The sequence below is a fragment of the Scardinius erythrophthalmus genome (assembly GCF_964197995.2).
Source record: "Scardinius erythrophthalmus genome assembly, chromosome: 12".
Classification (NCBI taxonomy): Eukaryota; Metazoa; Chordata; class Actinopteri; order Cypriniformes; family Leuciscidae; genus Scardinius; species Scardinius erythrophthalmus.
This window is the reverse complement of record NC_138232.1, coordinates 4146034-4173611: the sequence shown is the minus strand read 5'-3', so window position 1 is coordinate 4173611 and position 27578 is coordinate 4146034. Positions and strand designations below refer to the sequence as shown.

At 37.1% G+C, this 27578-nt stretch overlaps 1 protein-coding gene across 1 annotated transcript in view; it reads right to left on the bottom strand.

Annotated features, from left to right (window-relative positions):
- cacna2d2a (calcium channel, voltage-dependent, alpha 2/delta subunit 2a) overlaps nt 1–26998 on the bottom strand; it is a 221880-nt gene extending 194882 nt beyond the window's left edge. Inside the window, exons 1-2 of the mRNA XM_081381233.1 lie at nt 26634–26998; nt 13399–13480 (exon numbers count right to left, since the gene is read on the bottom strand). Coding sequence (XP_081237359.1) covers nt 13399–13480; nt 26634–26749 — 198 coding nt within the window. The 5' untranslated portion in view covers nt 26750–26998. The remainder of the gene's footprint in view (nt 1–13398; nt 13481–26633) is intronic.
- Nucleotides 26999–27578: the final 580 nt, after the last annotated feature.

The window sequence follows — 27578 nt, the reverse complement described above, 5'->3', positions numbered from 1 at the left end:
ACATGCAGACTGCTCCAATGCAGTTAATGCTGGTTCAAAAAAACAAAAAACACATAAAACGTTTTTGTGTAGGCTGACAGGAAACCAGGCCGTAGTAAAAGCTCTGGGAGAAGCGTCGAACGCAGATAACCTTTATTCTAATTCCTCTCGTATTCATTTATGCATCTGCACTCATATGCCAGTGGAGAGCGTTTGAGCGATTCTTTGTTTTTTGTGTGTGTGTGTGTGTGTGTGTGTGTGTGTGTGTGTGTGTGTGTGAGCTGCTCTGTATCCGACAGTAATGGAAGTGCCTGCATCTGTCTGATTTAGTTTTTATAAGCCGGCATACATGTGCAGAGTTCCTAAATGCAATCATTTTTTATTGTATGTAGTTCAGGAAGTCTACACGTATGCTTGTGTGTGTGTGATAGAAGGATGTTGCAATTGTAATGCCAGAGCACAAATCCCATCAAACAACGAACCCTGGGAGAAGAGCCAGAGGCACAGATCAGAACCAAAGCCAGCTTTAAGAGTGTGTGCATGTTGGAGAGAGAAAGGCAGTCTGTGAGAAGTGTATCTGAACCGAACCCATTGGAGAAACAAGAGGAGACAGAGTGAATAAACAAATATGAGGGAGAAAGCAGGAAAGAAGAGGTGTGGGCTGGAGCTTCAGAGGGAAGGATGGATAAGCGTTCGGCTTTAGGAGCATAACAATGGTTTGAGAGGGCGTTCTAAGATTCCACGAGAAGAAGCGAACACAATAGGAACCAGAACGCTGATCTGAATCCAGCTGAACGCATCCGCTCGCACATATCCCAGCATTCCCAGTGTGCTGCCATGTCCTTTCAGTCAGATCGGTATGTCCCAGCATTCCCAGTGTGCTGCCATGTCTTTTCAGTCAGACCGGCAACTTGTCTGTCTTTGCTCACAGTTCAGATGGGAAAAAGAGAGCTGGGTGCAGTTTGAAGCAACAAAAATGAGGAGCAAATCAGGGGAAAATGTTAGAACATGAAAACCTCAAGCATTCTACAATAGTAAGAACAATAGCAACTTCCTAAAAACCACCACACAACACCAATCAAATCATGGCCGGGCAACAGTACGAACAGAGTCTTGTTAGTTGTTAGTTAATGTTAGTGAAGCTGCCAAAATTCTTATACTGTAGCTAGGTACATGAATAATAACATATCCGGTATAATTTTCCATTTCTATTTAGTACTGAGGTTTGTAAACACTGCACTTACTGCTGCATGATGATTGTGTGTGTGTGTGTGTGTGTGTGTGTGTGTGTGTGTGTGTGTGTGTGTGTGTGTGTGTGTGTGTGTGTGTGTGTGTGTGTGTGTTTTGAGGAGGAGAGATAAGATATAGGACTGATGACATCTCCAATAGGGGGGTTGGTGTAGGATTAGAGAACAGTGGATATCATTCTACATTACACGCACGCACGCACGCACGCACGCACGCACGCACGCACGCACGCACGCACGCACGCACGCACGCACGCACGCACGCACGCACGCACGCACGCACGCACGCACGCACGCACGCACGCACACCCACCCACACACACACACACACACACACACACACACACACACACACACACACACACACACACACACACACACACAGCCAGCATTCACATCTTTTGATGTCATTGTAAAATTAAACAAGGGGAAAGGAAATGTATTTAAAGACAGAGCAAAGCAATACAAACCTTCCTGTAATCTTTCCTCTGCTAGTAAGCTGATGTATGAAAGACAGAATGTGCCCTCTAAAAACACACAAGACCAATCGTAACATAGCATGCAAATGTTATGATGACATTATCACTTGTATTTTGTCAGTTGGGGAATTTTATAGTTCACCCTAAAATGAAAATGAAGTCATCATTTACTCACCCTGGTGTTGGTTCTAATGCTGTGCTAATATTGTCTCATGAACACACACGAGAGGATTTTCGTTAAATAACATTCAATTTCAGTTTGTTTTACCAAGCCCAGAACACTGGGAATATACGACTCTGACCATTCTGTGATACTTATGCATCTTTTTTTAAGCTTCATGCTGGTTGCTATTCACTGCCATTATATGGACGAGCGCGAACGGGAATTTTTTTTATTTATTTATCCTTTTGTGGTGCAAAAAAAGAAAGAAGGGCATATTGCATTAGAACAACACCAGGGTGAGTAAACGATGACTTCATTTTAGGGTGAACTATCCCTTTAAATGTTACATTTCTTAACGTATAAAGTAAAAAAAAATAAAAAATACACACTATAATAAAAAAAAAATCTACAAAAAGTTGGAACGGAGCCTGTCCATTAAGCTGCTGAAATAAACTGAGAAAAAAAATTAACATGACTGAGGAATATTAATATGATGCTGCTGTGTGAGCCAAACACCAACGCTGCAGTCTATAAGGGAGATGCACTGAAAGCACAATAATCCAATTTTCAGCCAATATACAATATTGTCTCCACTTAAGGAAATGCAGTGGATTGTCTCTTGTGTAAGAACTGATTTTTCCTGCTAAGACAAAAGCTGAGATAAAACTCACCCAAACATAAAGCAATAAAACACCCTGGACAGAAGATTGCAAAGAAAGAGCACAGGACATTGTCTTGTCCAAACATTTCTCCTTCCTTATCTCTGCATCCCTCTCTCCCTCCTCCCTTTCTCTCCCCCTGAGTCAAGTCACCAAAAGTTCCCTAAGAATGTCTATATATCACATATGATTTATCTTGTGAATCTATTGTTTTTCCTTTTCATGTTTGGTATCATTTTAAATGTAAAATGGTCTTAATTTCATTGCAGTCATTGGTATTATGAGAAAGATTGAGAACTTAGGAGAATTCTGTTCTCCTCTTTGGGTGGAGATCTCCCCTCTCCCCCGAAACCAGGTGTTACATCCTGGAGTACATGAATTGACCCAAAACAACTCTAAAAAAAAAATGGTATAACCCTTTTGTTCTGGTCTGGGTATTTAAGGGGAAGTGGCAGAGCAGACTTTGGGAATCTGTAACCAGGAAAAACCCCTACAAGTCTTACACTCGGAACACACTCACACACCACTGCGTGTCTCTGTCAGGAATGCATTGCTTACTCGTAGAGTCATCTTTGAGTAATTGATGTCATGTATTTATTATTTCTGAATTGGCTTTTAATCATTTACTTGTGTAATTGGCATGATACATTTTTACCTGACAAATAAAATGTTATATTTGAATTATTCTGCATTTTTCTGAAATCATTATTCCTAGTAGATTAATGTGTAGTCTGGTGTTTCCACAAATCTCTGTCCAGGATAGATCAAACCGAAGGCACTAATGAATGGAGCATGGGGCACATCATTAAGGAGACCTTCCGATTTCTGACTATCACTGACTTAGCACGTTGCAAGCTCGCAACTGCTAAAAAAATGACAGATTTGTTATGAGTCAGCAGTGAGTGGCTGCCTAGGGTAAAATAGTTTGCACTGCACCCTCTGACTATTTCAGAACCGGCTAGTTTGTGATCGTGAGCGCACATTCGCGATGTGACGTCTCAAATCGACACCGGGTCCTTAATGAATGAATAATTGAAAATATGGGATACCCAGAATAATCAAAGATCTAAATGAATTCATAATCAATATTTATGATTATTTTCTAATAAGAAACACGATCTAAATTTGATTATCATTTGAAATTGGAGTCAGATTAAGCGTAGAGCTAAAGTAATATTGAAAGTAAATTCTAATAAATTTAAGTGAACTTCACTGGAGCGCTGAAAAGACATACACGCATTATCCCTTCGCCCAGGCCGTTGGACTCCGTCTTTGGGCCAATGGGTGGTCTTTACACTGTGTCTCTTCAACTCAGGCCAAAAACACATTTATTTAACACAACGTTTATTTCTACACGCAAGCAAACTGGAGACCACACAATGCAGGAGTGACAAAGCGATCACGAAAAAAAATCAACAAGCATCACATTTGTACTTAACTACAGGCAGATTTCACTGCTAAAAAAATTTAAGAACTTAAAATGTTTGAGATGGCATTTAAATCTGAGCAAATCTGAGCGCAGTGTCTAAGCACACTGTTGTTCTCTTCTAAAGAGGACACACATTGAGATTACTGGGGTCTCATGAGAAAAAATCTTAAAGCAGGAGATTTCATCTCCATTTGCTCTCTATGTAATCTCATTGCAGTCTAGGCAAACCAAATGAGATATCAAAGAGATCTCGTTTGTGATTTTACATTCCCATGGGTAATGAGTCAATGTCAACCCTGCAAACCCTTGCAACCCTCAACATAGACAACACACTAGTCTCAGTGGGGGTTCAGTGGTGTTCCGTATAGAACCTAGGGTTCTTGACTCACCCTTAAAGAACTCTTTATGCCCAAAAGGTTCTATATCAGAGGAAATGTCTTAAATGATTGCATAATACTTTCATGTTTAACAGTTTATTTCAATTTTAAATCCATAAAATGAAAACCCCTAAAAGGTTTTAAAAATTAAGCACCTGACAGATCCCTTTAAGGTTCAATATAGAACCTTTCTCTTCTAAGAGTGACACACTGATGGGTGAACTTCAGCGGATTTGCTTTAGGGTTTATCACTGAAAGGAAAAAAAGGGCTGTTGGCATGATTATGATATTATGTGATTATTTCTTTTCTCTCTTTTTGGCTTAAGGCTGAGACAGAGAAAATAGAACAACACATTGATAGTTTAGAGAAATAAAAATGTCATATTATTTTCTTTTGAGAGGCAAAAAGAGGGGAGGATGTGTGTGTATTTCTCATAAGTTACTAGGATGCAGTGATGAAACATGAAATGTCATCGCAGACATTCATAACAATTCAAATTTAAATCCTCAAAAACAGTTTGGGTTAACTGAGTTAAAATGGTAGTCTCCGCCTCAGACGGACCGTTGGCTGAACGTCTGATGTATATGGCACATTTAACTGGATACACTTCTTCAAAGTCGTCGTCTGATTGGTTGAATTCTACAGGATGTCCGGGAGTTGCGTTCTTTAACGGTCCACCTGGAAACAAAGCCGTCATGACGCCAAACCCCCTCGGGGAAGAAGAAAGCTGTTGTGTTTCCAGCTGTGATAATGAGCGCTTACCAGGATCAACTAAACGCTTTATACACACATATAGTACTGTGTCTTAGGTCCATTAGTATTTTCACCAAAAAAATGGTTTTAAGTCAGTTATTTATATATTTTGCTGTAGCGTGTCAGTTGGAAATATCAGTTTACATTTCCAACCATTTATTTTGCCAATAATTGTAAATACAGTGAGATTTTTGTATGCACAAAATTTTGTATGCACAGCCGCTATGATCTGATCTCACCAATCGAGTCTGTCTGGGATTACATGAAGAAAAATAAAAAACTGAGACAGACTAAATCCAGAAGAACTATGGCAACGTCTCCAAGATGCTTCAAGAAACCTTCCTGCAAAGCTACCTGAAAAACTATGTGCAAGTGAACCTGGACAAAAGCCGTTTTAAAAGCAAAGTCCTTCTGGATTTAGTCTGCCTCTTTTTCTTTCTTTTTTTGTCAGCATTTATTTGAAATAGAAATATTTTGTAACATCATAAATGACTTTACTGTTGTTTCTCTTGGAAACATTTTACTGTGTTTACTTTTGTTCAATTAAAAAACAATCTTACAGACCCCAAACTTTGACGAACACACAATGACGAATCATTCAGTCAAATGTGATTTAATGTTAACTTCAGTACTAAGTGCAATTAAATCAGAAACTTAATTAAACCAAACACTGATCAGCGATTACATCTGCAGCCTCTGAAAACAACCAGCCAGAAGAGTGTGAGTGAGTGAGTGTGTGTGTGTGTGTGTGTGTGTGTGTGTGTGTGTGTGTGTGTGTGTGTGTGTGTGTGTGTGTGTGTGTGTGTGTGTGTGTGTGTGTGTGTGTGTGTGTGTGTGTGTGTGTGTGTGTGTGTGTGTGTGTGTAAATGGGGGTGTGTGTGTGTGTGTGTGTGTGTGAACAATTCATGTATAAAAAATTATTTTAAAGTGCTGCTGTCAGCTGAAGCCTGAAGCCATGATTATAAAGACCACTAAGAACAGATCGCCCACATTCATATACACCTGCATCATACAGCTTTAGAATTAAAACCTGTCCTGAGGAAATTATATTTGCTGAGAAGTCGCTCTTTCAGGAGATTTCTTGGAAACGTTTTTAAGTATCAACTTTTTCCTCAAAAGTTTCTCCTAAGTGCCTTTTGAGTAATAGCACAAAACGTTTAATAGTTGTCATACAATAGGAGTATAGAGCTAAGAAAAAGAATGTGGAAAGCAGTTCAGATTATTTGCATTTTCTTGAAAAAAGTCTTTCTCAGGACAAACATCTGAAACTTAAGCAAAAATGGCAATCAAATTGAATCTTTATCGACGGGTGCTGGGTGGATTTGCCACATGCTAATCAAATCAATGTTGATGCTGTAGCGTCAAGCTATTATAATCAAGTCACACTCACTCAAGTTTGTGCTTGTGTTTACAAAACCTCAGACTATGTGAGCTGATGTGGTAGACGCTTCAGCAGCACTATAGGTAATGATCTGAAGGCCTGGGATCTTGGTCAATGGCTAATGTAGGCCTATTTGTTTCTTAAAGCCCTGATATACACAGAGCAAAGTTCATTTAAGGGTAAAAAGCAGTTGGAAATACCTTTGCAGCGTTATACTTTCAATGAACATCCCAAAGGTGTCCTAAGAGCGGCATTAATTTGAATATGTGAATATGTAAATGCTTTCCTCTCAATAACAAAATTAACACAAAGCAAGGATTACAGCGGTGAGAAAGCAGCAGTTAAGAAAGCATCTGATCAAAGTGATGTGGATATGTTTGCACCAGCTCTGCAATTCAGCACTTCAATAAAATCATGCCAAGTTTATTTATATAGCACTTTATATGAGAGATTGCTTTATTAACAGCAGCTTTACAGTATTAAACAAGAAAAAAAACAGTGTCAGTGTCGCTTTCCTTTAGAATTACAAATTTAATTTCTACAATAAAGCAGCTCTCTAGTGTGTCCATGTTTTTACTCACGTCTGACCTCAATAACAGAAGAAATCAACCAGAGAAGATTTCAATGTCAAAAAGGCGGTGCCTCAGAGCCACACCTATCTGTTACATAATCGCTACAGTCCAATGGCAGCTTGAAGGTGTTTAACCAGCTGGAGTGAACTTTTTCAGAGTTTTTTTGGCCTGAGTTGTTTGAAACGATGTCGCACCAGTTCATTCTTCATTTTCGCCAGTATTTAATATGTAGTATGTAGTGTTTTGCTAGTATTGCCATGTTCCTGAAACGTCTCAGGTTACGCATCTAACCATGGTTCGCTTTCTAATGGGAATTCGCACTGCATCCCCTAGAGGACACTTTTGGGGATGCCCCCAGCATGACCGTGTCTGTAGCATGTGTGAAAACACGACAATTAACTTGACATTGGCCGGCGACAGCCTATGACATACTACTGGTGCAACTGTGAGTAACAGAGGCATCAGTAAAACATGTCATACACTTCTTTGTCTAAAGGAGATGTACATAGGAATACCTGAAGCATGGCAAGGAGATGCAGTGTCTCGTTCCTCTTCTTAGGGAACCATAGTTACACGTGTAATCCAAGACGTTCTCTTTCGAATGGGAACTCGCACTGCGTCCCCAATAGGACAATTTGGGGAACGAATGCCCACTCCGCCATGCTGAAGGGATGAGTACCTCATTGGCTTGGCTGGTTTGGTATTCCTGAGAATACCTTTAAGGAAATATCGTCACTGAATGGAGCTCTGAGAATGGAGGCCTCAGCATGACGACTCTCTTAAGTGAGAGGAGGTCAAACTACGTTTCACACTCAGGACAGCTTCCAAGGAGACTCGCCTTGAGCCGAACAACTTAGAACGGCTATCCAGGCGGAGCTCTGGGGAGCGAAGGCCTCGGCAGAATAACTCTCTATAGCAAGAGGAGGCCTAGCAACGCTCCGGATTAAGTGCAGTAGCCAAGGAGGCTCACAGAGAGCCTGGTTTAGCTCATGGGACGGTGGCCTCAGCACTACATCCTATGCCTGTCAAAGAGGCTACAAAATAGGGCCAGCAGCTTGACACAATATCGGGCGGACCTCAGGGGAGCAGAGGCCTCTAACAGAACGAGAGCCTGTAGCTCAGTACCACCGCCGAGCTGAGCTCTAAGATGGTTTCCCTTATGATCTCTCGGCCTCAGCGTGGAGATCAATGGAAAAACATAAAGCTCACAAAACATTGTTATGATAATAACTACTAATAAGAATAAGACACAATACATTGAATAGTGGCAGTATTTGAGCCAACAAGAGGTGACCAAAAAAGGAAAAGTTCCTGTTCGACTCCTCCCAGCCGAGGGACCCGAACTGCGGAGTGCAGGCGCTCAACTTTCATCACTCAAGAGAGAGTCAAGCCCAGATGAAATAAATTACTGAAACCGCACAACCCCCTCGAGAGTCATGGCAATCAGATTCAATCTCTCTGAAAGGAATCATACGAGAACAGCCACGAATGCATCGCTATGAGTGCCTTCAACTTCCTCGAGAGCTGAACGCGCTAGTGCAAATACTAATTTCTTCTTACCTGTCTCTTGTAGTTAGTTTTACGAATGCATCATATCTAGTATATCCAGCCTCTTCGAAGAGTCTAAGACATTTCACCCAAATGCACGTCCCACATCCTTCATGAATAAGGCTGGCGCAAACAGAGCTATACATTGAGAAATCCTCACAATGCTCGCATTCAGCTCCCTGAAGAACTGAACGGGTAAGCTCCTCACCCATGCCCAAGAAAGCACAATCGTGCATGTTCTCAGATGTCAGAAACAAACAAATGGATCATGAAGACAAATAAGAGGATGACGTGTTTTACAGGAGGTCACAGTCTGCCACCAGCCAATGTCAAGTTCATTGCCGTGTTTCCACACATGCTTCAGACACCGGTCATGCTGGAGGCATTCCCCAAAGTGTTCTCTAGGGGACACAGTGCGAGAACCCATTTAAGGTCTGATAATTAGGTGTTTTCACTATGGTGTGACATTAAATAAGATTAAATAGAATCTATTACATAACATGTGACAAAACACATCATACTGACTGCAGACTTGTGAAGTTGCTGTCTTTCTTTAGGGGACATCAGTAGCAGATCCGGCATTACTAGCTGTGACCCATCAGTTTGAATTATGCATGGTCTCCAGCAGAAAGCAAGCAGAGATCAAAGGTCATGGAGGTCAGCTTTCTAGCGTCGCTCTAGACAGTTCACATTACTCCAATATGATTCCTGACTTCATCCTAATTAAGTCATTCAAAACACTAACTTCGGGACAAAGAGAAAGAATGATATCACATCCTGCCTCACTGAGCTTAAGCATGTTTCTTTTACTTTTTACATTTCCATTTATCAATCAGCATGTTACTATTTGTTCTTCTATCTATCAATCCATGTATAGTATTACTACTAGGGCTGCATGATATGTAGAAAAACTGCAACACGCAATAAACTTCTGAGTAATATGACAGCAATGTGTGAAGTGATAACCCTAAGATTAATTTGTCAAATCAGGGGCCATTCACATGTACTGTAGATCATTGCAATGGATCAAAAGTAACTTTAGGTGAATATATAAATGCTGAACTTCTGTTAACTTGACATAGTATCTTAACGTGATGCACATTAAATGAGACACTGAAAAAAAACATCTCAACAGTCAAAAAAATAGCCTACATCTAGTGCATGTTTATACAGAAAACCCGTTAAAAACAGCTAAGAACGTCTTGTATGAACAGACCACAGGAGCAAGTTCTCTGCATTACATCAGTTAACTGAAATCACTGATTAGCAGTTATAATGCAATGCATATTTCAATCATGACAAGCGTACAGTATAATGCTAGGTTAATTTGCAATGTATCATACACATTCAAAATATCAAGCAAATATATGCATATCAATTTTCATCTAAACATCCTTAAAATAAGAAAACAAAACTGCATAAGAAAATTGCGTTGACCACAAAAATCCATAAATAACAATATTTTGTGAGGTTTATGCTTAAAAGAAATATAAATTTATTTCAAGGTATATTCTCTGAAAACAACTTATTATCTGACACAATTTTGCTTCTGAAGTAAATTTATATTGTTTTAAGGATGTTCAGATATTATAATGAAAAAAAACAAAGCAAAAATAAAACATTTTTGGTGGCATTTGAACAGATTTCACAACGTCTGCTTAAGAATTCTTACTTCAGGACAAGCAAATGTAGTTACTTCTTTCTGAATCAGAGAATAGTGTGCATTCAGAGGCACATTCCCTTTCTTGTGACTCATTGCCTATTTCTGTCTTTTACACAAAACACACAACAGTCCAGGTGTCCAAATACCCAACAAACACGCACATCTGGCTTCAGAGGGGGGAAAAGAATTTACCAAGAAATAGATAAACTTAGGACAAGGCATAAAATATGCAGATGACTGGCCCAACATAAGCTGTCATAACCTTGAAGAGGCGCCCAGAGTTGCACACGAGTGTGTTCTATTTATATCCGTGCCACTGAACTGTGTAGTTTGTTAGGGAGTGTGTGTGGGAGTAAAGCTGTACGACTGCTTATCTAACATCCCTGACTAAAGACACAGAGAGAGACAGAAATAGAACCCGAGAAAGAAAGAAAAGGAGTAGCGCTTTCAAGGTCCATTCTATTTAATTTCGTGAAGCAAAGTAAATCAAGATGGAAGTGATGCAACTGAAAGGATCATCTATCTCAGGGGTTCCCAAACTCTTTTGTCAGCTGAATCTCTTTAATCTAAATTATTTAGTTGAAATAATTCCATAGCTTACCAGCACATACCCAGCAAAAATGTTTTGTCAAGAAACCTAAAAATTTGCTTTATTTGGAAACATCTAAATTACAGTAACAGTTTTTTTTTTTTTTAGTTACAAAATATTATGGCTGAATCAACCTTACAACAATATTTACAACAGTGTTTCTCAAATCGGGTTCCTCTCATGAACAGCCAGGAGGTCTGTGAAAAATTTCAGAATTGCAAACAAAAATCTCACTGTAAAACCATGACAAGCAATATGATCTCCTGTTTCCAGCACCCTGGGTATATATGTGTGTGTGTGTGTGTGTGTGTGTGTGAGTGTGTGTGTGTGTGTGTGTGTGTGTGTGTGTGTGTGTGTGTGTGTGTGTGTGTGTGTGTGTGTGTGTGTGTGTGTGTGTGTGTGTGTGTGTGTGTGTGTGTGTGTGTGTGTGTGTGTGTGTGTGTGTGTGTGTGTGTGAGAGAAAAAAATCTGAGAACACATATATATATATATACAATAATGTCTGAGACCACATTTAATTAATTTTTAAATTCAAATTATGTTTTAATGTAATCTGTAATGAAAAAGAATTGCAATAAACAAAAAAAAATCCATTTTCATGGTCTCATATTTAAATATTTACAAATAATTTCAGAAAATGAAATTAAACAGAATAGTGAAACCATCAGAGTGGTATAAAATGTATACATTTAAGATACGACCAGTAAAATTATCAATATACTTGCATAAAACGTACTGTAATATCATGTGGCATGGGTTCTTTGTTTAAAATTTGTACTAAATTTTCCATTCATTTTCACTTTTAAAGGAATCAAATTCCCAATTTAAATCTCAAGAGTTTTGGAGACTACATTACATACTTACTCAAAAATCAACCAAAAATAATAATAATACAAAAAAAGGGGGAACTCTGAAGTTCATTCAGCCAAACCTCTCAAATCATCTCAAAATGACCAAATGTTGTCAGATTATATCACTATCATACATCATACCACTCTATCACTACTCCTAACCATGTTTAATGGGTTTATCTAAGCAGAATAACATCTGCTACCAGACTTTACCTTATGGTTAAGTATTAATGTTCAGCTTGTGTTAAGATAGTGATCTTTCTGACTTGTTCTTTTTCCCCAAATATTTCCAACACACCAATTTTTCAAGCAAAATATCCAAATATATATTTAAGATTGTTGCACGCTGAATGCGGCCAGTCCATTCTATTTACTTTCTCAAAAATAACTTTGAGAAGCTAAAGAAAATGCTTAGAATTCATTTGCAAGACTTTTTTTTCATAAAGGGTGGGAAAAGAATATCGGAATAAACTGGGCATGAAAAGGAAAGAGAGAGTGACGAAGGAAAGCAATCTTGTTAGCGGGCCGCCGTAGCCCAGGGAAGATTTCTATCAGACGCACATATAGGGAGAGGCATCCATTTAGAAAATGGCTTTTTCTGCACATGCTGGGCCATTTAGCACTCCCTGTGACGACTCCTGTTTGGGCCGGAGATAAATGCGCTTTCACAGACTCACTGCACACACACACTCAGACCACAGACTCAGCAACCTCCGGCTACCGAGAGTGCAAACACAGACTTGCATGCATTCAGTGTCGCAAACTGATTTTCTAAAACACAAACACACACACACACATGGATGGACAAATTAAAATATACTTTTCAACAACTGAGAATGTTCATCCTCCCAATCACTAACTCTGCTGTTTATCCCAGCAATATATATATATTTAATGCAAACAAACAAAAACTCCCACAGCTTGGAAATGGAAATAGCCAGAGATACATGATTTACTTTAAATAATGTATTAATATTGAAATAAATATTTAAAAGTGCTATATATATATATATATATATATATATATATATATAAAAAGCACTTTTAAATATTTATTTAAATATAATAATATTTAAATTAAATACAATATAATAGACCAAAATATGTAATCTAATTTTTTTATTTCTATTATTTTATTTTTTCACTCTACTCATCACTAAAATTATGAACATACTGTAATTTGTAATGAACAAAAATTGCATCAAATACAAAAATGCCTTTTCATGGTCTCACTATATTTAAATTTTAAGAAATTGTTTTATGCCATTTAACAAAATATTCAGAATAGTCATTCAACTAGTGAAACATTCATGTGAAATATTCAATATGAAATATACAGTATATGTCAAGCTTTCAGAAACTACCGAAAATTATTACTTAGTGCCCAAGACCGCTGTCAACAGAAAATTATTGTTATTGTAAATGTCTACACACAAAAAAAACACTGCTATTATTGTAATCATCTTATGCAACCACTGTTATCATAACATCATAAACAAGTTAAAGCTTCTTCCTAAGGCACCACAACAAAGATAAACAATACAGTGTGATTATTATGGTCACTTCCACACTGATGTACGGAAGAGAGATGCCCTTGCCCTAACTCTGTAACTCCAGAATTTCTTTATATTATAGAATATTATATAACTAGATATTATATAACTAGATTTGTAGTACGGTCTAACAGGTTAAAGATGTTCAACTTACTCCCTTCATTTGTTGGCCTCCGGTGACCAGCTGCAGGACCTTCTCCAGTTCCTTCTCTATACGACCGGCCCAGTGCATCATCCTGTTACACACACAGACAGCATTGGTTAACAGCAATGCAAATCCGTAATAATCACCATCACATGACTAAATCCCAATTCACACACTATCTGTCCTATATAGTGAGAGCCAATAGAATGTGTGGATTCCTAATCGTAGCACATTGAAAAAGAGTATCGCAAAAGTCACCAAATGGTGTGTATCTGTGCCTGCTACTGACTTTGTTAATATTGCCCACTATGACTGATGTCCCAGTAATGATATATAGAATAGAAAAGAATAGAATAATAAAAAATGTAATTAAATAAAACTATTTTTTAATATATATATATATATATATATTAAAAAATAATTATATATATATATATATATAATTATTTTTTAATATATATATATATATATATATATATATATATATATATATATATACAGTATATATATGTGTGTGTATATAAAAAAATATATATATATATATATTTTTTTTTTATATAAAAGCTTGGACAATGTTACAAAAACATTAGCATTTTGTCATAACATCAAAAAAACTATAAATTAGGGCAGTCAAAGACTAAAAGTCAAAGACACTTAATCAAAACAGATTAATAAAGACTGAAATAACAGCAGAATTTTTAGGAGTTATTAGCATTTGAGTGTGATTCTGCACCAGAAAGCTGACAGTCTGTTTCACACTGCAGAGGCGATCAGGAATTACAATTAATATAATTGCTTTTATTTTTGACTGTGACCTTTTGACCTTGAATGTCCCGGGTGCCGTCAATCTTGCACTTATGAATTTCCCAAGGGTATAAAAAATGATGATAATAATACTAATAATAGTAGTAAAGGCTTCCAAATGACAACTTTAAAGACTTAAATTAAACCAAAATTGGAGTTTGTGGCTTTTCCTGCACATCTATTAGCCTTGAGGTCATATAATGCACTCCAACATCTAGTTTTAAGAGGAAATATGTCAGCACGTTAAAAAAAAAGACAGTGTGACATTTCTTAAAAAGCGTTATTATCTGCTAGAGCACATCCGCAGTCATGAGGTGTTTTAACATTCAGTGTTTGGGAAACGGATGGAGAACATTACAGGGGAATTTCAGCAGTGTCACACAGACCCTATAACAGCTTTATCTGCTGGCGCCTAATGGTCAGAGATTTGCAACCGCGGCCCGGGGTCAGAAATAACCCTTATCTGTGTTACACAGCCTAGAATAGCCCCCAAAGAAATCCTGCGTGTGTGTGCAAGTGTGTGTGTGTGTGTTTCTGGCTGAGCAGTCTTATTTATTTGATAAGAATGACTGAACCCAGCTATTCTATTAGCATTTAATAATATAATGTTTTAAAAATAAATATATTATTGTGTGTTTCCACTTCTGTAAGTTTTTCTGTTTTTCCAGCATTTAGTTAACTCCAGAAACAGTTATTGCGTGACTTCCGAAGAGCTAAACTATTTACTATTTATCTTCTTTTTTTTTTTGCAGCTTTAAAGGCCCAGTCATCATTCACATTGATTAACAAGACTGACCAGTATATTATTAAAAAAATTAGGGCAGTGAATCTGTGGGTAGACAGTGAATTGATTCGATTCACGATTCATAGGTTTTAAATTCAATTCAATAACGACTTTTGCAAATTCAGAACGATTCACATTAAAATTCGAATAATTTGATTAGATTCTGCATTTTTTATATGCATTCATAGGATTATTTGACCGAGGTCCCATATTGTGCCCCTTTCAGAAGTTTTATTTTAGGTTTTGATGCCCTTAAGAATATATATTTGCGGTATAAGTACCAAAAACCATCTCAATTTATTTGTACAGCTCCTTTCTCAGGAGCTCTGCCAAGAACAGGTCGATTTCGGCCTGTCTACTTAATATTCATGAGCCTCTCTTCTGATTGGCCTGTTGTTTTCTGAATGACCCACCATTGGTGGGGGTGATGACTGAAGGCGGTGACTGAACGGCTCGTGAAAAGGCACAGCTACTTTATGCAGGCTGTGTGCATTTGTCTGTGGATCGACTGTTTTGAAACTTATATGGTAGTTTCATAGTCCCCCCTAGACCTCTGTTATCATGAAAAAAGCCAGGAAATGTCAGTTTTGACAATATGGGACCTTTAAATGCTTCGCCCAAAGTGTCTTAGTCAGGATGTGAATTACACTGAGGCCTTCAGGGGGTCAGAGAGTGTGTGTGTGTGTGTGTGTGTGTGTGTGTGTGTGTGTGTGTGTGTGTGTGTGGGTTACTACTAATATTTTGTAGCGCGTGTCTATAAAGGAGTAAGTGACGGCGCACAACGTCTCCATTAATTCGCACATGTAGTAATTTAAAGCTTATTTATATCAAAGCACTGAATTGCTTTCGAATCACAATTAATTCGTTTCTCAGCATTTAATACCGATTATTGACCAAAATCAACGATTTATGATTCAAAAATACATGTTTCAAGACCGATGCATATGCTTTGGAATGACATAAAGTAGAAGACATGCTGAGTAAATGATGACAGAATCTTTATTTTGGGGTGAACTATCACTTTAAGAAAGTAAACAGGCTCAATTTCGACTTTAATCACTATCCTTCTAAACTCTCATCCTGTCTCTCTCTCTGGCAGTGGGCTGGTCGGCTGTTGGCAGGTAAGAGTGGATGTTTAAGGAGCCGAATGATAAAGAAAGCCCGGTTCTGACAGAAATGCCTCCCTAAGCAGCAGCAACACTTGCTAACTGGGCCAAACCTGAATGAAGCGATCAAACGTCCGGAGATCAGAGCTGTATATCTGCCTGCAGCTCCTAAAGCTCTTAACACAATGAGATTCAGCAGAAGAGAGATGGATAGAGAGTGGAAGGTAAGAAAATGCTGTCTTAGGCCAGGAACGTTCTGTACACAAACACAGACGTGAAGCTGCTCAGGCAATTGCACTGCAAGTTTGCAGCTTGTCGTACTTAAAGGGACAGTGCAGCCTAAAATAAAACTTCTGTCATCATTTACTCACCCTCATGTTGTTCCAAACCTGTATGTGTTTATTTATTTCATGGAACATAAAAGTGTGCTGCCATTTTAAATTCTATAAACTTGACATTGACACAGTCATGACATAAAAAGTACTGTGTACAATGTCAGCACTATAATCTAAGTGTTCTGAAGTCAAATGATTGTGTGAAAGTCTTGCTCGACAGTTGTGGCCACCATTCACTTTTAACAAAACTGACTGATAATTGAAACATATTAAATGTAAAATAATAATAATCATAAAATGTAATTAAATGCAAATAATAAATAAAATAAAATAAAATAAAATAAAATAAAATAAAATAAAATAAAATAAAATAAAATGAAATAAAATAAAATAAAATAAAATAAAATAAAATAAAATAAAATAAAATAAAATAAAATAAAATAAAATAAAATAAAATAAAATAAAATAAAATAAAATCTGGAATGGTAATGCTTGTTCTTTCCAACTGTGCAAGAGTTGACAAGGGAGCAAAAAGAATCAAGGTAATAATAATTAAATCCTTACTCAGGTATTTTTGACACTTTGGACTTTGCAAAAGCAGGTTCATGTTTAAAAAAAAATTTATGCAACCTTGCAATTTTCTAAAATGTAATTTTATTCCATTTTAAAAATATAAAATACCTTGGCGTATCTACACAAATCCGTGAGTATATTGTTGCCTTTTTGGAAAGAACAAGAGCTGTTATTCCAGTGGAAATAGACAAAATAGAAATTAAAGACTGTTGACCAAACACTAAGTCTCATTTTTTGACACACAAAATTAGATGTAAATAGCACCAAAAAAATGTGTATCGAGCCAAATGTTTTCAAACACAAATGAAAAGGTTTTTTTTAAACTCGAAAAAAAAAAGTTACGGAAAATAATACTAATAATTATAATAATTATTATTATTTGGTAACCTGAAAGTAAAACCTATATTTAAAAAAACTAAATTGAGCAATTATGTTATGAACTGCAGTCTGAACTTTCCGGAACAATGATGCATTAAATTAAGAATAGATAGAAGCATTAACATATGTATGTTTCAGAGTTCAGACCTAAGACAAAAGTAATTGATACCCACATAAGCAAAAACACACACACCTATGCGCAAAAACGTTTCTAAAACACACATGCACATATTCACACTACAAGCTTTGGGGGCTTTTAGCACCTGCATCTCAACATACGCTGAGCTGGGTAAAGAGCACTAAGAAACATAGACTAAGACCAAATTAATGGCATGTATGAACGCAATCGTAATTTCAGTCAATATTGAGTAAATCACCTGCAAATAGTCCAAAGCTTTCATAGTGCTGAGATTTCAGATATGTACTCTCTATTACAGCTGTTTCACTGCAAATCTAAAAAACAGCCAGTAACAACACAACCCTCTGCATCATCTATCTCCACCATCGGCGGAGAGACATGGTCATTTGTCATTTAAAGATAACACACAAAAAGAAATGCCATCATGAAATGTCTGCTTCATTTGAATGACAAGGATGAGAAGATTAGCAGGAGAATGCGTCACATTGGCCAACCCTCTATGGACACACGAGTCGCCATTGGATAGTACATTTTTTATTTTACTTGCCAGACCTTTTACATGCAAGAACAATGCATATGAAAAAAGATCTACATAAATATAATACAAAAAAGAGTGTAAAGAGTGTTGTAAAGAGTGATACCATTGCACAGCGTTTACTCGGTAAAGTTGACTGAGTGGAGGCGGTTTAGTAAAGTGTGGATCCGCGTATAGTAAATGAAGCAAGGGTTTAGAGTTACACTGAAGCTATTTTAAGGCATGAAAAGAATTCACAGGAAAAAATGTTTAAATATGTAATTTTGGTGATCAAAGATGAGTTTTAAGGGATAAAATGATGTTATCTTTTGCGGAGGGTTTTTAAAGCTTTGTTTAAAATTACAAGTTTTAAAAACACATGGAAATGATTAACTTTCATGACGACGCAGCACTGGTCAGATTGGGACAGCGTCGAATCTCTTTACGTGGCATACAAGCCTCTCTCTTTCTCTAACGCTGAGTGTGTGTGAGAGAAAATGACAAAGGGCGCTCTCAGCCAAGCGAAGGTGCGTAAAGTTCGGCAGGCAATTATGTCTGCGCTAAACTGATTTTTTTTTTTTTTGCCTCTAACTCAAATCACAGACGACTGAAATCGTACAATTTACTAGCCATTGGCTAATTAAAGACATTTTTTAGTCGCCCAAAGTGAACTTTGGTTGCATTTGCAAATGATTTACTCGCATTGTAGAGGGTTGTAGGCAACAATAAAACACACTTCTCCACAAATCCACAACTGGGATCTAATGCGACTATATTTCATCTAATGTGACAATTTCAGCACTATTTTCTTTATATACAAGTGACGTCTAACCATGTTTTGTAAGATATAATATTTTAAACAAAGTATATATAGTACACAATTATATAAGTTAATCCTATGAACAGCAAACTGAGGCTCCAATTCACACGGACTGACCAAAATCGGACAATAGAAGACTGGAAAACGTTTCCTGGTCTGATGAGTCTGGATTTCTGCCGTGACATTCAGATGAGGGTCAGAATTTGGTGTAAACAACATGAAAGCATGGATCATCCTGCCTTGTATCAAAAGTTCAGGCTGCTGGTGGTGTAAGGGATATTTTCTTGGCACACTTTGGCCCCTTTAGTACCAACTGAGCAGCATCATTTAAAAGTCCACAGCCGACCGGAGTGTTCTTGCTGACCATGTCCATCCCTTTATGACCACAGTGTTCTCATCTTCTGATGGATACTTCCAGCAGGATAGGATGTCACAAAGCATCTCAAACTTGTTTCTTGAACATGACAGTGAGTTCACTAAACTCAAACGGCCTCCACAGTCACCAGATCTCAGTCTAATACAGCAGCTTTGAGATGTGCTGGAACAAGAGATTCACATCATGGATGTGCAGCCGACAAATCTGCAGAAACTGCGTGATGCTTTCATGACAATATGGACCAAAATCTCTGAGGAATGTTTCCAGCACCTTGTTGAATCCATGCCACGAAGAATTTAGGCAGTTCTGAAGGCAAAAGGGGGTCTAACCCAGTTCTAGCAAAGTGTACCTAATAAAGTGGCCAGTGTGAGTGAAGAAAAGGTCAATAAAATAGATTCCATAAAAAAAGTCGATAAAATAACTTGAAAGCAATAGATAAAAGGTGTGCCAATGCATGCACTGTAAAAGTATGTACTTATAGTTAAGGGTGTGCTCACATCCATAACCCTAACTCTATGAGCTAATAGTGATAGTGAGGAAACAAGCAGCAGTTACCTCTACTCAATTCAATTTGCAGGCTACTTTGGTTTAGTGTCACGTTTCAAAATATCCATTAGAGGTAGACTCAGTTAAGTTAAATGTCATTTGGCAGCTGAGATTCAATTCACTCAAGCTCCCTTTAAAGGGAAGTCGATTCACTCTGTGGCCATCTGAACACCACCAGACCACTCTTTTGGGCAAAAACAAATTTGCAAAATGGTTTGCAAAGATTTGACCTTAAAATCATGTCAAATCACAAATAAAATCTAATAATGGCAGCATTATCTTTAGATTTTCCCATATGCCAACCTGAAGTTGGCTGGACCTTTTACAGTTTTACAGTTAAATAAAAACGAATATGGTTTGCGGGACTTACAGCAGCAGAGAAGAAGAAGGACATCGATGGACATTGATAAGTTTACTAAAAAGAAAGATTTTTAAACAACTCACTGTCTCTGTGTCCGCCGACATTTTGTCAGTCAAAAATAGTCGATCTCCGAATGCGAATGAATTGACTCTGAATTTTAGTATTGTTTCTTATATGAGGATCCTTTTTCAAATACAAGGTCAATATTGATTTTCACTAACGACAAAACAACAAAGTATCCGTGAATTTATACGGAACTAAGCTTTAGGAGCTTTCCATCTTTACTCTCCTCCCTGTTGCGTTGCATTCGGAGATCGACTATTTTTAACTGTCAAAATCCCGGCGGACACAGCTATAGAGAGTTGTTAAAAATCTTTCTTTTTAGTAAACTCTGTGTACACAAACAATGTTCTCAATGCTGGAGTTCATGTGTAGAGCCTCTGGTGATACTTCCAGCACAGTTTCATGTTGTGTCGAGCCTTCTTAGTGTTTTAAAAATGATGTTCTCATTGTAGTGCCCCAAGCACTCCCATTCAAAAGGCATTTTGAGCGAAAAAAGTGGCGTTTCCATTCTAATTATGCTTTTAAACGAAAGTTTGTATTTTGGCGAGAGTTACCCTTTAAAATCATGTCAAATCACAAATAAAATCTAATAATGGCATCATTATCTTTAGATTTTCCCATATGCCAACCTGAAGTTGGCTGGACCTTTTACAGTTTTACAGTTAAATAAAAACGAATATGGCTTGCAGGAATTACAGCAGCAAATAAGTTGAAGGACATCGATGGACACTGATGGAGGATGGACATTGTATATGGAATTATTAGTGGCTTGATGTCATTGTGCAAAAGAAAAAAATCGCAATAACATGTAGCTGACTTTAAATGACGGAATTAAGTTTGATTCTTTGAGGGTTTATTATTATTATTATTATTTCTCCTTTGTGTACTATTGGGTATAGGGTGGGTAAGAGTGTTTGGAAGGTATATGTTGTATGTTATTTTAGGATATGTGAAGTTTATGTTAAGTGTGTGTGCATGCTGAAGTTTTGTGTTTGTGTATGTATGTGGTTTTAAATTTAAAATGAATAAATGGTTAATAAAAAAAGCTTTTCCCATATGTATTTTTTGACGGGTGACCCGTCTCTGACTCACTGTACTGCTTCCTCTCACGTTTCATGCTTTTCAAACATAATTAACCAAACTAAGCCAAACTCTGTTATTATAAGTGCTATGACCTTAGAAACCCTCAATGCGAATACAAGCGGCTGAGCCGCTGCAGAGGGAGTTTCCGTAATCTATTGATCAGATACCGACAGATACACAGGAACTGAAGAAAGAAACGAGACTGAGCGTGTTTAGATTACACAGTAATGAAAGATCTAGGCGGAGATGATAGTAAATGGTTTGCGGGGACGAAGACGCTGCTGAAGGAAACATGTCAACCAAGAAAAGGTCACAGAGGGAGAAATAACGGTTTTCAGAGTGAGGGATGTTTTCCCAGGGAGAACTGATGCTAACCGCTAATGACAACACCTCCAGCATGAACAGGAATCCAGAATGCTTGCTCTTTTATACTCACACAGGCCATAAAATGTGCCAGGTCATACTTTTTATCTCTTCATCATACAAACGCCTTAATTTAGTGCCTGGCCAGTATGTACAAGTAGATTTTTTTTTACCAAATACAACATTTTATGTCCATAATGTATTTGTAAAATGTTAAAATGAACATTAACTAAGATTAATAAATGCTGTAGAAGTATTGTTCATTCTTATTTCATGTTAAATAAAGTTGTTAATTCATTATTTAATGAAACCTTATTGTAAAGTGAAACCACTCCTCTACCCCTAAACACAACCCTCATTTTCTGTATTTTTACATTTTTTTTAAAAAAATGTTTTAAAAAAATGTTTAAAATGTTTTACATGTTTTAAAAAACATAATTTAGTATGATTTACAAGATGTGTTTTCCTCATGGGGACCAAAAATGTACCCACAAGGTAAAAAATGTCAGGTTCTACTATCCTTGTGCGGTCATTTGTGTGTGTGTGTGTGTGTGTGTGTGTGTGTGTGTGTGTGTGTGTGTGTGTGTGTGTGTGTGTGTGTGTGTGTGTGTGTGTGTGTGTGTGTATGTGTGTATATATATATATATATATATATATATATATATATATATATATATATATATATATATATAATATTGTTTATGTCATGAACAAAAACACAAAAACACACTTACAATTTTTAAATCATTTTAACTGATGCTTTCAGTACACAAGCCGTCAGTGTCATCTAAGTTAGCTGATAATAATGTTACTCTCACACTAGCTCACCTCCCATCTCTATTACTTTTTACAACTTCTCTTTTTAAATCGCTGTTTTTTTAAGTTGCCTGACTAACCAGCCTGAATATCCCTGGTTAAATACCACAAAACCAGTAGTAAAGTATCTAGAGAGGTGCTCATTCAAAGCCAAGTTTCAGATTCATTGCACATGTAACAGAAAAGCAGATTAAGAATAGCAAAATATCACAAAACTGGTGCCTAAAGCATGTTAGATAGGACGTAATCCTCACATTACCTCCATAACAGATGCTATTGGTTATTTTATTGTGTTCAGTATCAAATATAACATGATATCCTTATCCAAAATGAAACTTTAGTACCTATAGTTCTTGTCTGAGAGTCATATACTGATCCTGGTACAGTAGTAAACAAACCCAGCCTACACAAGCTCTACAAATGATCTACAAACATTTCATAATGGAAAACAAAAGTACTTTTTGTTTTTGGGTGACATTTCGCCCTTACAGTCCTGAAAAAGTTTTGTTTGTGTATTTGTATTTGTATGTTTGCTTTTCATTGAAAACCCCCTGAAATTCCCTCTCTTCACCGCACTGCCACTTCGACTAGCATACATGTAAATGTGTTTGAACAGTGACATTTCAGCACCATGGAGAGCGCACTACAAAGACATAAAACTTCAACCGAGACTTAAGTATTTTTAGACTATTTGAAATATTATATAAAAAAATATTTTAGTCTGTACACAGCTTACAGTTCAAACTATTATTTTACTGCTACACGACTTTCTAATTTTAATTCCATGTTGTGCTTAATCCTTAATAACTTAATACTACTAAAGCATAATTACTGATATTTTTATAACATAAATCAATAGATAATTAATATAATTATATATAATACATTTTAAAAATATATAATAAGAATTAGGATTGTGACTTAATAAAGTATTATTATCAATAATAATAATAATACTATCAATAAAGATATGTGGAAATTCAGAATTTATGAACTGAATCCTAATTTCAATGCATGAATAGGAATTTGAATTGAACTGGCCACACCCCCACAGGAAGTTGATTTTGGAATGACAGTAAGACGAATCTACTGAATGGAATACAAAGAAATTCAAGTTTTGAGATTACTAATTTAGACAAATTATGGCTATTTACTCCCCGGATCCTATTAGCTACCTTAAAATAGAATTTAAATAATATAACAGGCATTCTCGTTTTTAAAAACGTTAACATTTAAAAGGTGCGCAATCATGTCTTTTGTCAGTGAGCTCAAAATAAAAGGAAAAAAACGTATGAAAGAAAAGCGGAGACTCGGTTTGTGTCACTAAGAAGAGGTTACTTTCCTCTCTAAATTAATTATTTAAATGCTGAGTCATTTAGCCATTAACTAGCATGACTGGAGGTAATTGTTCCCAAAAGAGCGCATGTCCCTCACTCGTATTGCGTCATCATCCTGATGCAAATCTGTAATACAAAACATGTTATCAGTAAGGAGAATTTTGTGTTGACCTGTGAATGACAATCTCAGTCGCTGCTGTTTATAAATCAAACCCAAATGACAATTTTTTAATGACAATTAAGCTCTGTTTCAAAACCTAGTAAGCTGCCTCACTGTCTAGCTGCCTTATAAGGAAGCAAAGGAACTTCATACGTGGCAGATTGATAAGCTTTAGGCAGGAACATGTTAATTATATGAACTTTTTTATAATGAATGAACTATGTTTACAATCAGGAAGTGTGCATATGATGCCTTAAAATGCTGGCAGCGCACTAGGCATTGGAACAAAGCTTTAAAAGCAACATGGCAACCTCCTCCGTCCATACCACTCAGAAGTGTGACTGAAAGATTTGAAACGAGGACACACCATTCCTTGTCTATCGTCACCAATTTACGAATATCAGACTGAAACAATGAAAGCAATAAGATAAACGTAAGCATGCTTGATCATTGCTATGACTTCGTTTTGGTTATTGATTGAATTTCTTGCTTTTGTTAAATCCTTCTCTATAGTGGTCATGCTTGCTTACTGACTGGCTTTGGTAAAGAGGGGAAGGCCTCGAGGCTCAAAGCGCTGTGCAAAATAAGCGTTACAAATCTCTGTGACTACAGGCTACAACACCGCAAACAGAAAAACACAAACAGAGAGAGCGAAAGATAGTCCATTTCACCGTATTATGAAGAAGATTATCAGTTATTAACCATACAAGAGCTGAAAACCAGCCTAATGTATTATTTAGCTCTAATACTATCCAGACATGCACTATTTGTTCTCTGGCAGCGTCTCTGTGCTTCTGACAGGTTGATAGACGTTGCTTATCAAGGTTGACAGATTACATATGCTGCGCTGTTGGGAAAGTGAAACAATCCTTTTATAAATGCAAGATACTGTTCTCTTGCCAGGCAGAAATAAATTGAAGACCTATGGGTTAATTACTATCGTGCTAAGCATGAAATAAAATAAAATTCTGTCAAAATGCAGAGAGTGATTTATTTATAAAATCTAAAACTGTTTACCTAACAAAGCTGAATCACTGCCTCAAATTATTATTATTATTATTAACAATAATTGTATTTGACACAGTGATGATGCCTCAAAAAGTGACACATAATAATAGAATTTATTAAAAATATGTGATAAAATATTTGAATAAAATACAATTTAATTTCAACTAAAAGTTGATAGTTTTACTATCCTTGAATGAAATTGTGCAGTTAATGGCAACCCTATCTGAACAGACTTGCGAACCATTTTGGATTTCAACCCACCAGTTGAGTTGAGAGAACCACTGTATATAATCTAATTTAAAAGAGAACTATAATATAATATCTTTTTTTGTTGCAAATGTCCAAAATAAGACCAAACACAACTTAATTTACATTACGTAAAACCTTACATAAACAGCATCAAAATTCTATGATTTCATAGCATGTGAGACGAGATAATCCATGGGGACTGGCATGTGTGGGCACACAGCGGACAAATCCAGCCTCTGCCCCATACGAGCGCACAACTGGCACGGACCCAGCACCCTCACTTCAGGAGGCAGCTGGAGCACAGTACACTCCAGGGCAAACATGAGATGCCTTACATCCCTCCATACACAACTCAAGTATATACTGCAACAACCAATTCTAAACTTTATGAATAGGAGTATGCATACTTGCATATCTGAGATATCAGGCATTAGGGATTTAATGCAGTTATAAAGAGGATAAAACTGATCAGGAAAGAAAAATCTCATTGGAGAAGTCAATTGTTGTTTTAAATGTTAATGGATTAATTAAATGAAGAGAAAAACACATTAATTGTATAGCTCTATCCCCTTGCTGTACATCAACAGTTGTCTCAGGCAAAGTTGATGCTTAAAAGAAAACGTGAGCAATCTTATTCTCCTCCAGGCTGTTATCATGGGTAGTTTATCCGCAATAATCGATATCAGACAGGTCACTGATACACACAGTATCTTTCATGAGTTCAAAAATTTTCAGATTCAGATTCCTTTTATTGTCATTGTAAGAGAATACAACGAAATTCCATATTCTAAACCATAATTAAATCATAACTAAACAAAAACGAACTGTTTATCTACAAGGTCCTCGCACCTTTTGACCAATGAAATTATTTTAGAATTATTTTACAGACATATTGCACTCGCTCACATTTTGAAGCTGGTCGCACTACAATCCTAAGATCTTAAAATGACTTTTCCAGGACTGGAAAACAGAATTTTTTTAATTCCCCGATATTTTCAGGTTATTCATGACCGTGGGAATCCTGCATCTAAAAGCTGACAGTTCAGTAAGAAAAAAAAAGCGTTTGCGTGATGCGCTTCTGTCAAAAAGTAGCAGCATTCAAGCGTGCGGAACATTCCGTCGTCGTTACCGACGTATCCGTGATCGGTAACATGACAGCAAGCAACTACAAATGCATCTACGCTGAACCGCTAACTATCGCCGTTCTCCTGTCACGCCTCTTTTAATACATAATTGAACGACTAACCTCCTTGGCAATGGTAAACAATCGTGCAGAATTGCTTAGGACTACAAATATGAACGCTGATTAAAAAATAAAAACAAATTGACGCGTTAACGGGGACATCTCTAGTGTCTCACGAAACTGGGACGCTGTGAAACGCGCGCAGAAGACGCGTTCCGCGCTCGCGCTTCTTCTTGAGGTACTTACGTGTAGTGCTGAGGGAAGAGGAGCGTCGCCGTTCCCGGTGAGGAGAAGCTGAGGAGCAGCACAGTTTGGACGGAGAGCACGCAGAACAGACTGGAGGACTGAGCAAACAACGCCATTTTCCATTAAAAATTCAAGAAACAGTGTAGAAATGAACGGAACCGGTAGTCAAGCGAACGGGGACTGACGCCGAGATGTCGACGAGGATGTAGAAGGCTCGTTAAGATCCAAAGCCGCTGTTAAATCTCAATCGGTAACGGGGCTGAGGGAATGATTGGCCCGAGACAAGGCAGTTCTGAGACGCGCAGATGCGTTGACGCTGCTGCCGCCACTGGCGATGCTGCTGTTGCCGCTGCTCAGCCTTATTTGCCTCCCTCTCTCTCTCTCTCTCTCTCTCTCTCTCTCTCTCTGAAGAGCGGGGGGAAGCGCGCTATCACTACGCGACAGACGGGGGCGCGCGTCTTGAGAAGACCCTGTTGTCCAGTAGTTATCCAAACTATCCTCATTAAATAAGACCGAGACTGTGTGTGAAATAATATGTTGAAAATGGAACATGGCATTCTTTAAGTAGTTACATATTTTAGTACCACTCAGTTAAAGGATTAGTTCACCCAAAAATGAAAATTATCCCATAATTTACTCACCATCAAGCCATAGGTGTAAATGACTTCTTTTTTCTTCTTTCAGCCAAACACTATCAGAGTTAAAACAGCCAAACACATCATTAAAGCCGCATAGATAACGTTTTATGATGGATGAATGCGCTTTTTTGGGGGCTTCAAAAAACAAGGTTCCATTCACTCCCATTATAAAGCTTGGAAAAGCCAGGATATTTTTTTAATAAAACATTACATGAAATGTGAAATTTTGAAGTAGAAACACTGAAATAGTATTTCAAATGATGAAACACATAATAAAATATATAAATATATATTTAAGACACAGATT